Source organism: Platalea leucorodia, assembly GCF_965183815.1.
Source record: "Platalea leucorodia genome assembly, chromosome: 4".
Lineage (NCBI taxonomy): Eukaryota > Metazoa > Chordata > Aves > Pelecaniformes > Threskiornithidae > Platalea > Platalea leucorodia.
In genome coordinates, this window is record NC_138826.1 from 118,703,063 (window position 1) to 118,715,333 (window position 12,271).

Consider the following 12,271-nt stretch of genomic DNA (forward strand, 5'->3'; position numbering starts at 1 on the left):
CAAAGGCTTTAGGCAAACTCACAAGAAAATTCTATGTACCAAAGTAATCTTTCCAGCAGGATCCCAGAGATTAGGATTCCAATAGAATTTCTTCTCCAGCTTTCCAGCCTCTCATGCTACTAAATATGTTTGCTTGTTTGTTTTACACTGCACTTCTACTGCTTATGGCACAGTTGTCTTTGGATTTATTGCCCACATTTGCAACGCCCTGTATGTAGGTCGCTGCTCTTCTCTGCTTTCTTTTGCTGAACATCTTTATTTTACTCATAAGAAGGAACCACAAATCCTGCAGTTTATAAATAGCTTGCAACACTTGTCAGGCATCTAAGGATCTTTCAAGAAAAGACTATGGCAGTTGATAATGCTATTCCTGCAACACGAGCTACAGGCTTCTATTCAGGACAAGTTCATAGAAATTATATCCCTGCTACAGAAAGATGATTATCCTTGGCTAAGCTTTAGATATTAGAGTGCAATCATTTTAGCTTTCTGCATTTGTCTTTCTTTCTGGAGGACTCTTCTATTATACTATGGTACTTATTGTTGTTTTATAATAAGGTTTGCAAGCACTGGAAACTGGATGGATTTTTTCAAGCTGCCAGCTAAGGAAGTTTTCAACCAATTACACAATAAATTGAATAAAAATTACAATGATTTAAGAAATTGGAACTCCAGAAGAATTATTGATTTATTTCACCAGGAAAAATATACCAGGAAAGAAAATCATAACTTAATATATCTAAGTTAAATTAACTAATTTAGGTAAATAATTAGGTTGCAAAAAGGAAGTTATTAAATGATATATATGTATACAGTAAATAAGGGAAAAGTATACAATGCTTTTGATGTTTCTTTGCATACTATTCCAGACATATGTGAATATAGAGCATCAGACTCTACAATATAATCGTGCCAAGGAATTATATCCACAGATGATTATTTTCTGAGAGTAAATTGTTGGGGATCCTAATTTGGCTTTTTAGTGTATCAGTAGTTCCTACTATAACAAATATCTGAAATTGAGAGCTTTTTTAAAGTAATCTGAATCTACCCAGCACAGAACATTCTACGGTTCATGTTCAGTTTTGTTTTAAAGAATGAAAACCCCAAACTATGCACAATTTTAGATTTTAGTTTCAAAGCTCTTACACCTCTCTTTCTTACCCCCCTCAACTTCCTGTCTTTTAACCTTCCTCCCTCGTAGTCATTAATAAACATATCATTTATAGGCAGAAACTTAATATTCCAATCAATTACTTCTCATTTTAGTGGCTGCATATAAGCAGATATATTTTTTTTCCAGACAACTCTTACTCCAGAGCAGTACAAAGGACACACTTCAGACCCTTGTAGTCCCGACATGTGTGGTTTCCTCGCACCGGGAAGGCCTGGAAGCGAGCCGCCTGGCCCAGCGCCAACCCAAACCATGGTCAGTCTAAACACAGTGCCGGCAAATGCTACTTTCTGACACTTCGCTGCTACTGGAGAGAATCCTTTAGCATTGAGACCTTGTCAGTGACTGAGATTTATACACAACCTCTCACGCAACTTCCTTCATCTCATCTCTTCCCTCCCCAAACACTTTTCTACTAGCTCAGCACAGAGGAACCAAAGAGAAATGCTCGTGTGATATCATCTCATGTTACCTGGGCATTTACCTAAAAGGATAAGTTTATAAAGTTGCTGAATGCCCGTAGAGATCTTGGAAAATAGCACACCAGGATGCTTTGCAGAGCTTTTCAGTCAGTTTTAGCTATTTAAATACCTTTTTCTCTGTCTTTTGTCTGAAAAGTTAAAGATGACCTGGATGGTTAAACTAAGAATTAAAAGTATTTGAACCTGCAGACAATCATTTATTTAGTCCAGATATACAAGTGGTTATATATTTTATTCCCTCCTTTCAGGTTACGACAGATATGTAGTCATATATTCTCTATTCAGCTTACCAAATGCAAATTTTCAGCCCAATATAAAGTGAGTCTTTGCTCTACAGTATCTCTATTAAATGGCACTGTCTGATTGCACACTAATTCTCCTGGCTCAGTCTGTGTTCTGCACTTCTTGGAAAGCACAACATCCATAATGATCAGTGGTGGTTTGGCTAAAGGGAAAATGTTACCAGCTTGGACAGAGGGGAGGATCACGCAGGGTGCTACTGCCTCCAGAAAGCTCTGAACTAATCAAGCCCCGCTGAACATAACGGGAGGTGACAGCTCTCAGCATCTCTCAGGAGGTAAGCAGCACCCCACAGAAACAGAAATCTGCTTTTCACACAAACAAAATTTGTTTTCTACAGAAAGCCTGTGCCAGAAATCAATCTGTAGTCTGAAAATCTGCAATATGAATAAAACTGATATTAATGCAATATCCTGAGGAGGTGCTGGTTTTTGAGTAAACTACTGAGATGGCAGACACAAGTTAAGTGTTTGATAAAGCATCCCAGGGAAGAAATATCCTGAAATGCTCAGAATCTGAGTTTTAAAGAAACTGGCATATGGAGCATTGCAGAAGTTAAAATCAGAAATAAGATACTCAGCCTGGTACTGTATCTCTTCTATACACTGACAGCAAGTGTTGCACTCAAACATGTGGGGCAAAATAGTTCCCTGTTACACCTGTTAAGCCCCTGTGCTGCAGTTGTATTAATTCAGGGTCAGTTACCTCTTCAGAGCGGACAGCAGAACACAGTAATTTAAAACCTCCTTCTGGTACTTAAAGAAAATATCAAACACAGCTGAGAATTTAAATTTTCTTCAGTAAGTAGCATATCTGGAACAAGCAGGAAAGCAGTTTTCATGTGTGTTCCTGTGCAAGCATCTGTTTTTCACATGTAGCAGTCAATTGTGCTTACAAAAGCTCCAGTTCATTGTGTCTGCTAGAAATATTGAAGGCTAAATTGCCATGTTATTATCTGGAGTTAACATATTGTCATAGGGCATGGGCAAGGGAGTACAGTAGATCCCAGTGGAAGCTTCTCCTATCACTAGTAATTCTAAATATTAATACAAATGTTAATATTAAAATTGCCACTAACATTTTTACTATAATTTAAACCATCCAAATTGCCTCTGTTCTGTTTAATATCAGTAAAGTAATCCCAGTGATGCCAGAAAGCAAGGAAAGAGCTGTCTTCCGTTATCTTCTTTCAAGTGCTTTTATGTGAGGAGGGTGACCATGAGCAGAGAAATTAAGAAGCAAACACTCTGAGCTGCATTTTTGCCTATTTGCTGATATTTTGATGCTACTTTCATGCACTGCAGGGCTCCTCCACGGTAGCTGACCTCTTGCATCTTCATCCGTCTCATAGGAGATCATATAGCATGAGAAATTCAATTGATTTAAGATAATCTGTATAACTGTAAGAGGTGAGATTATCAAATCCTGTCATTGCACAATGAATCTGCCAGTTATGCAGTGAAGAAAAAAGAAAAGGAAGAGAAAAAGGAACAAAATTGAACTTATGAGATGAACTCTGTGGAAAATAAACTGACCTTTTTTACATTTTTGTTTAAATCAACCAAGTTGAGCAGGAAGATGTGGTCTTTAGCCCCGATTAGCAGCCGGCCCCTCTCCTCATCTAGCAGCAGGGTCCGAAAATCAAGCCCCTCTGTTGAGCCCAGGAATGGGATGCAGCTGTTTGAAAGCAGCAAGTCTGTGGGAAAATGAAGAAAATCTTTATAATCAAAATGTTTACATATGACTCATTGGTGTCTTTTATAAATATATGCAACCAGCATGGAGCATGCTGGTGAGATAACTGCAGTCTTAGAGCATGTCTTTCCAGGGTCATAATACAGTTCCTGTTAACCTTGGTTTTCTTTGTTTTGTTTTTGGTTTTTTTTTTTTTTTTTTTTACTTCCAAATTGGGTAATATTTACTTTCACAAAACATTTTTCTGTAAGAAATTTTCTTAATATGTTATCTCTATGACATAAAGGAATCAGAAATTTAACAGAAATTAGAAACAAAAAAAAAGACAGATCTTTGCAAAATATGTGGTATTTCTTTCCTTCATTGTAAGAAAACTAATGTATGTTTATATCATCATACTCATGGATACACGTGATCAAGGATTAACATGTCACCATATTTAGTGCTCTACATATAAAGCAGCAAAAAAGGTCAATACCAGCAAAGAGTGGAGCAGGAAAGAGTGGTTAGATGTGGCAGGTATCATAGATTCATAGAATGGTTTGAATTGGAAGGGACGTTTGAAGATCATCCAGTCCAACCCCCCTGCCATGGACAGGGACATCTTTCACTAGATCAGCTTGCTCAAAGCCCTGTCCAGCCTGACCTTGAACACTTCCTGTGATGGGGCATCCACAGCTTCACTGGGCAACCTGTTCTAGTGTCGCACCACCTTCATCATAAAAAATGTTTTCCTTATGTCCAATTTCAATCTACCCTCTTTCAGTTAAAAACCATTGCCCCTTGTCCTGTCACTACAGGCCCCGGTAAAAAGTCTTTCTCCATCTTTCTTATAAGCTCCCTTTATATAGTGAAGGTCACAATAACATCTCCCCGAAGCCTTCTCTTCTCAATGCTGAACAACCCCAACTTTCTCAGCCTGTCCTCATAGGAGAGGTATTCCAGCCCTCTGATCATTTTCATGGCCCTCCTCTGGACCAGCTCCAACAGGTCCATGTCTTTCTTGTACTGGGGACCCCAGAACTGGATGTAGTACTTCAGGTGGGGTCTCATGAGAGCAGAGTAGAGGGGGAGAATCACCTCCTTCTACCTGCTGGCCACACTTCTTTTGGTACAGCCCAGGATATGACTGGCTTTCTGGGTTGCAAGCACACATTGCTCCCTCATATCGAATTTTTCACCAACCAGTATCCCCAAGTCCTTCCCTGCAGTGCAGCTCCCAATCCAGTCATCACCTAGTCTGTGTTGATATTGCGGATTGCCCTGACCCAGGTGAAGGATCTTGCACTTGGCCTTGTTGAACTTCACATAGTTCGCATGGGCCTCCTCCTCCAGCCTGTCAAGGGACCTTCAAAGATCATTTAGTCCAATTAAGTGAGGATGGCATCCCTTCCCTCAAGCGTATGAACTTCACTCAGCTTGGTGTCATCCACAAACTTGGTGAAAATGCACTGAATCCCACTATGTCATTGATGAAGATATTAAATAGCATTGGTCCCAGTACAGACCCTCGAGGGACACCACTCATAACTGATTTCCACTTGAATGCTAAGCCATATTTATAGTTGAGAAGAACTGGAAGGAGGTAACAACCATAAGATGTATAGAAAGTTTGATATAAGGTTCAATTTGTCCATTGTCTAATATTAAGTTCTGCTGGCAGTATAGAGAATTGATACAATTAAATTTTCAATTACTATCATTTCACGTGAAAATTGAGCTCTGAATCAACAGCCATTGAGCAGAAGTATCTTCCTAGGGCATAGTACTGAAATGAAGGCAATATAGGGGGCATATTAAGGGGAGCATCCAGTAGCAACACCTCTAAGATCCTGAGGTCTTTACTTTCCTTACAGAGGTGGCAATGGGTGGCTGTTCCTGCATCCTTGCCCTCTCTGCAGAGGAAGTTTTGCCTATTAAAAGCACAAATTTGACACTTAAGTTTTACTGTGATTTAATAGTGGCTTCCAATCTCTTTCAAAAGGTAATTAAGAAAAACATGTTTCTCTGTGAAACTAATGAAAGAGTCTATGCTTCTGCTGTAAAAAAGCTAAAAGGCTGTAAAGTAAAAAGTCTGTAACCTTTTGCTTAATGAATACTCTGTGGACATAATTCTGGATGAGGACACAAAAAACATATAGAAAAGAGCACAACGAGAGTTTAGTCTTGTTGGGTAGTCATTAATTTGGGGAGAACGAAAATAAACATGTGAATCAGTTCTTCCACAAGCAAACTCTACAAGCTAAACTATTCAGAAATCTTCGGACAGAAAGGCAAATCTTGTATTTAATTGAACATAAAATTAAGGGTATTTCCACTTTTCTGGCACCGGATGGACAATGTAGCCTTCCTGCTAGAGAGGCCAGACTTACAGCACAAGTTATTTACACTTCCTGATCATGGTGAAAATCAGGGCCAGTGTTTTGCAGAGTAACTCCTGAATGAAATAAAGAGAAAAAAAGAAAACCAAAACCAAACTCTTTTCTCCAAGGTCTCTCACAAACATGTGACAGGCAAAGCAAAGATTAAGTCCTGTTGCTGGTTAATAAACAGCACTGTGGAGGAAAAAATATTTTATCATTATTAATCTGACTACCTGGTATATAATTATGACAATTATATTTTGGCTCAGTCACTTCTACTTAACCTCGTGTGGTTTTGTCTGGCTCACTGCTGAATGTTGTTACGGTACAGTCTGAAAACAAATTGTCTTGTATTGCAGCTTCTATTCCCCTAGGTGAGATTTATTTGGCAATACTTTGAAAAAAATCTTACTTCACATTGAAAAATTAAATCCAACATTAAGCACTGCACTGCTTTACACCAGCACTGTTCTTTCTCACATCTTTTATAAAGACAAAGATGTCAGAGTTTGTTTTTTTTTTTTTTTTCTCTAAAGTAGTAACACTTTAAAAGACCTGCTTATTAATTGACAGCAAGATCACTTAGGAACAACTTATGATTAGCATGGTACTATAAAAACCTAAGTCCCATGCAAACTACCTCTTACACTAGAGCTGGCTGATGAATAGCCTAGCTAAAGAATAGCCAAGCCACTGTAATAAAGAAATATGTATTTCAAAAAGGAAAAAGAAAAGCTCTCTAAACACAGAACTTCTGAGGTTTAGCTCATTCCACTACTGTGTTTTCACCCAATAAGAAATAAAGATGTATGCATCCTGACACTTGCTGTTACTGGGTTCTGTTACTGGACAGCCACTTCTAGTAAAACTCTATTAATTTTTGTGTTTGATGTAGATGTGTCTTCATTAGACATCATATTCTGTACAAACCTCCCTTGTTTTCTCTGACTGGAAATTCTTGGTACTAGATATGATGGAGGTGTTTATTAGTATAGAGTTCTCCAATGATGATCACAGTACAGCAGGAGGTTTTAGCTCCCTTGGGCTACTCAAATTCTTCTTGGCTGATCTCTAAAATACTGTTTATCAGCTGAGCATTGCTGGAGCACATAACTTCTGAGTAATAGTCTTTCTTTCCTCCACCCATGACATAAGAGCTGGCTGCATTACTAGATTATATGATCCATTGTATATAATAATAAATGCCTTATAAATTCTGCAGTCTAGATTAAATCCTTATTTAACAGTTCTATGTCCCAATTAGTGCATAGGATGGAGGGAAGAAGAGGAATACAGGATCACAATATCTTGTAATTAGTCATTCACAGGCATTAACAGGAATAAACGGGAGACATTAATGAATTTCACAGGCTTCTGTATTTCAGCAATATATATCATCCTCTGTTACTTTCAAATGTCTTCTGATGATAAGCTTCCAGTCATATCACAGTGCTCGCCTGTGGGACATGAGTAACTAAGATGCAGAATATGAGAGAAAATTCCTTCTCCTCTGCAGTCATAGCAATTTGATCTGAGTAAGGATAAATGATACGTTCATGCAAATGCTCTAAAGCACTTTCATTGCTTAGAGTCATGCAATCCAAGGGCCTTTGCAAGTGTGTCATTTGCCAAAATATGTAGACCCGATTCTCCACATACCTGAAAGGAGATGACTGAGACTGCTCTCCACTTCCCATTTCTTTCTTATTTGGAAGGAATGATCTCTGTAGTGACCATCCCAAAAGGACATTTGTCATCTATTGCTTAACACTTCTAGTATTTCTCAGTAAAGAACCTAGGACAGCTACAACAGGGGGGAAAAAAGCTGTCTCAGGACTGAAACGCCCAAGTGGGAATGAGCCCTGCCTGGTGCCTTGTACAGTCATTTGTTTCACTGCATCATAAGGAAAACATCTGTAAAATGTTCCAGATTGAAATGACAGATTTCTTACTGATGCAAACGGCAACGCAAGCTGCAAAGTGGTGAAGAATCAGGTTTGGCCAGTTATTTACTAACTATTGAAAAGAGCTTGGAAATAAGACTCTGAACATGGCCACTGATAAGATTAAAACTGAAACATGACCTAATAAAATTTGTCAAGTAAACATTAACAGAGAATTGATTAAATTACAGCCAAATTAATCATTGTTCTCGCTCCATAAAAGCAAAACAATCTAATCTTATGGGTTGAAATTGCCCTTCACAGCGAGTTATATTTAATATCACCAAGGATATTACACTGGAAAAATTTACTATGGAAAGCATATTTGCCTGATGGTTTTCAAGCTTAGAGCTTAGAGAAAGCTGTTGATTTGAATCACTGCATCTCTGTAGCCAGGCTAATATAGAAACAGCATTCTCACAATGCACAGAAACAAAGTTAGTTACAGGGATGGTCTTTCATGAGTACACATTCAGAATTCAGTTTATAGTGTGTATTTGCTGTGTTACTGAAAATTAAATATTTTTTTTCCAGTCTGGCGATTAAATGAATATTCAGCAAACTCCCTTTCTGGGTTAATATTTCACTGTTGAGTGGTAGAAGCTGGAATAGTGATTGTTGTTTATTAATTTAGGAAAGTATCTCAGTGGACTTGGCTCACAACAGCATGATCATTGCTTGCTTAAATAATCTCCAGCAGCAGAGCCATGGCGTAAAGGCTTTGAATGAAAAAATGTCATCCTGTTCTGGTAACATGTATTTACATTTATACAGCATATTTAGACTTCTTAGCCTGGAGTCACATATGCTGCCATTCCTTAACTTCAGCATGGTGTAAGCACGCAGCAATCTGGAACCACTTGGTTGAGACTCAGATGTGCCTTTGTGGCCAGTCACAGACATTTTTGTAATGATGGGCTATGCCTAAATTGGCAAAAAGGGAACTCCTCAACCTGTTTCAAAACAGCTACATCTAGTAACACCTTTGAAGGACTCTGAATGTAAAGGCTTTATATGTATAATTCTGTAATTTTCATACATAGTAAAAAAAAAAGTCACATCATTTTCCTCTAGATAGGAGCAAGTCCTTTCACATGACAATTTACATGGGTATTCTGTGAATCGTCAACTAAATTTTTGGGATAAAGAAATGTCAATATGGCATGAATACAGCAATTTACTTAATTCCTAAAGTATTCTGAGTTTAAAAGGTCCAATGGACCACAGATGTATTTGTATGAAGGCAAAGAGAGTAGTTCCAGTCTACTACCAGTCTCTACTACTTATTCCGAGAAGCAAGTTATACTGCATCTCACCATGGACAATGACGATTTGTTGTGCATGCCATGTGGCTTTCATTGCTATACAATGAATTTTATTTGGCCTGGAGGAAAATGTCATATTCATGGCACAGCAGGGCCTTTCCAAAAGGATATAGATTACTGGGAACAGAGAAAACATGATTTCTTGTTGGCAAAATATTGTGTCAAAATCTTGGTTCTCTTTCTGAGTAATACCCAAAACCACCTTGTACTCCAGCACATATTTTGGGGTTAGGCACATTGGAAAGAGAACTTTTTCAAAGATTGCTCCAAAATTCAGGAACAATCTGCTGCAGGATTTAAGGCATTTCAGGGCATTTTCACTTTGAGCTTCAGGCACCTCTGTGGGCTGGCTCAGCAATCAGCAAACTAAACATTTCCCACATCTCCATTTGCAAATACGTATTGATAGATATCAAATCTGTCAGTATTTTACAACCCAGAAAAATCATAAGTAATTAAAGTAGCTCTCATGCACTATGCTTCTCAAACCATCTTTACAGACAATGGTAACTAAGTAATAGCTCTCTCTGTGCAGTGCTGTCAAGACTTTTTTACACCTTTCATTGGGAAGGGATAGATCATCTTATCTTCAGACAACCTTCACAACGGCTACACCACCCATAAAGACAAAACGAAAGAAAAAGTAACTCATGCTGTGGGACCAGATTCTCTTTCGTATCAGTAAAGCTCACTTGAAAGGATGTGCTTATGCAAGATCAGAATTGAGACTACTGGAGATTATATAGTGCATCTATTTCCACGCCAGGGGTTGTAATCAATCTACAGTGCTGTCTTTGCCTGACTCTTTGTTTTTTAAATCTGCAAAAATGGTAATACTGTAAAAGAAAATAGGTAGGTGCTTACCACCAAAAATACACCCAATTAAAGCATGAACTAAACAATTCTCGTTTATGTTTATGGAAGTGTATTTTAGTTGCATTTTAACTGCAAATAAATTTGACTAGTGAAACAGCTGCATAAATAACTTGTAAAGTGTTATTATTGCAGGGATGATTAAAAGCTGCTTTGTGACTTCATGTTATTGAAGAAAAAATGCAAAGGCCCAATTCACAAACCTCACAGAGCCAAACCAAATAATTAACTTTAGACAGCACAACTGAAAACGTATCTGAGTGAAACATTTCCTTTTCTGAAGAAGACCTAAGACCGTGGATTTGCACAGGTTCCCTTTTCCTAAGTAGTTTATCTTTCTTGCAAAACTGCCAAAGTAAGCAAACTCACTGTTGTTTCCAAGGCAAAATTAAATTACTATTTTTTTTAAAGTGATACTGTGGATATTTAAAGAATATGCACTACAAATGTAATTCAATATAAATGACTGGCAAGCATATGAGCTTTAGTAATGCGTAGATAATTTTTGGCATCTCATCACACATACCTGTCCATTAAGAATGCCTGGCACATCAGTGGACTTAAAAAGTACCAAATCTCCTCTCTAAATGTAAGGCAGAACATGCAAACCCATCACCTCTATTTCCTCATTTCAATTTTCAGCACTGAACTTACCTTTTTTCCCTTCATCTCTCACAGATCCTCAACCTGCCTGCCAGTCTCATGTGTAATGGATGAATACTCTGAGCTATTTGACTGAAATCTGCTTTCTTCCACTTCAGTCTTATTTCAAACTCCCTTCAAAGTATCCCTAATGGTGAGGGGATATTGCTTTCTAAGAACATACGACTTTTTCCTTATATTTAACAGAGTAAAATTTTAGGCCATTATTGAAGTCAGAGGCCAGTTTTCTTCTCGACCATATAGATGAGAAACTGTCAACTTAACTAGAGACCACGCTCAAGCCCTGTCTTTTAAAATTATCTTCCAGTGACCTGAGTGTCAAGCAGCTGAGATAAAACCTCTGCCCTGTTCTGAGGGAGATGGCTTACAAACTCACCTATTCCTAGAGCTATTCTGAAAACCCACATTACTAGATCTACAGTGGCAAATAGCCTCTGAACTTATTGACCCTGGGAAAAGGCAGCTTTAAATGAATTCTGCTGCTCCCACACTCTCTAGTTAGAATTTCAATTTTTTGATGCAACTCAAAATTCCCTGCTGAACAATTTCCCAGACTCTTGTCCCTCCCAATCTATCAGCCGATCAAATATATAGAAAGCAAGAGAGCGATGACAGGCCAAAACCAGTACATAATGGCAAAATTCTCTTTGACTGGCTTAATCAAAAAAGCTGAGTTAAACTCACTGATTGTGAATAAGTTTTCCTGCTCCAACTAGTCTGCCATCTCCTCTCATAAACCTTCCAGATACCTTTAGGTGCATAATCATATGACCTGCAATCAGAAATGCATGAATCTTACGAAGGACATAGCCGTGGGGAATGAAGTGTGGAGATTGGTCCATGCTCTGATGAACAGGCGACACAAACAAAATGCACTGACAATAGATTGTGCCTACTAGACATCTAGCATCAAAACCATCTCAGGGATCTGGGACTTGCATTCAGTTGCATGAATGAACACACTCCACACTGCAGCAGTGGACTCATTCTTTCCTGCTTGGATGGAGACGTGTATTGCACTTTGCAAGTACGTCCAGGTGTTAAAAACGCAACATGGTGATCACATTTAGCACTTTAAGGCACATAGCTCTTCCTTTGTAAAAGTATGGTTCATAAAATTATATGCAGTGCTATCCCTCCTTTCAAAACAAATTACTGTCATTATATTGCACTTGCCTTCAAAATAGTACCAACCCTTCATTTCAGACTTTACTTCAGAGGGATGCAAAAATGGCTAGAGTATTTTCAAGCACCTGTACATGCAATTTTCTACTACCTGCATCTTCAGAGAAACTTCTGAGAATATGATACTCTTTAGAGAAGCACACAGCACTCTGAGGACAGAGAGAGGAGCTCTCTACTACATCTTATAGCCCATATATCTGTGGGCTGGTAAAACAACAGCAGGTTGTGCTATTTCTTCTGCCCATACTATCTGGTAGCAGCTGTACAG

At 38.3% G+C, this 12,271-nt stretch overlaps 1 protein-coding gene across 4 annotated transcripts in view; it reads right to left on the reverse strand.

The window, feature by feature from the left end:
- The window catches only part of SEMA3D (semaphorin 3D), a 143,898-nt gene that overhangs the window by 75,818 nt on the left and 55,809 nt on the right, over positions 1-12,271 (reverse strand). For all 4 annotated transcript variants that reach the window (XM_082308691.1, XM_082308690.1, XM_082308689.1 and 1 more), the window contains exon 3: positions 3,492-3,652. In XM_082308691.1, coding sequence (XP_082164817.1) covers positions 3,492-3,652 — 161 coding nt within the window. The remainder of the gene's footprint in view (positions 1-3,491; positions 3,653-12,271) is intronic.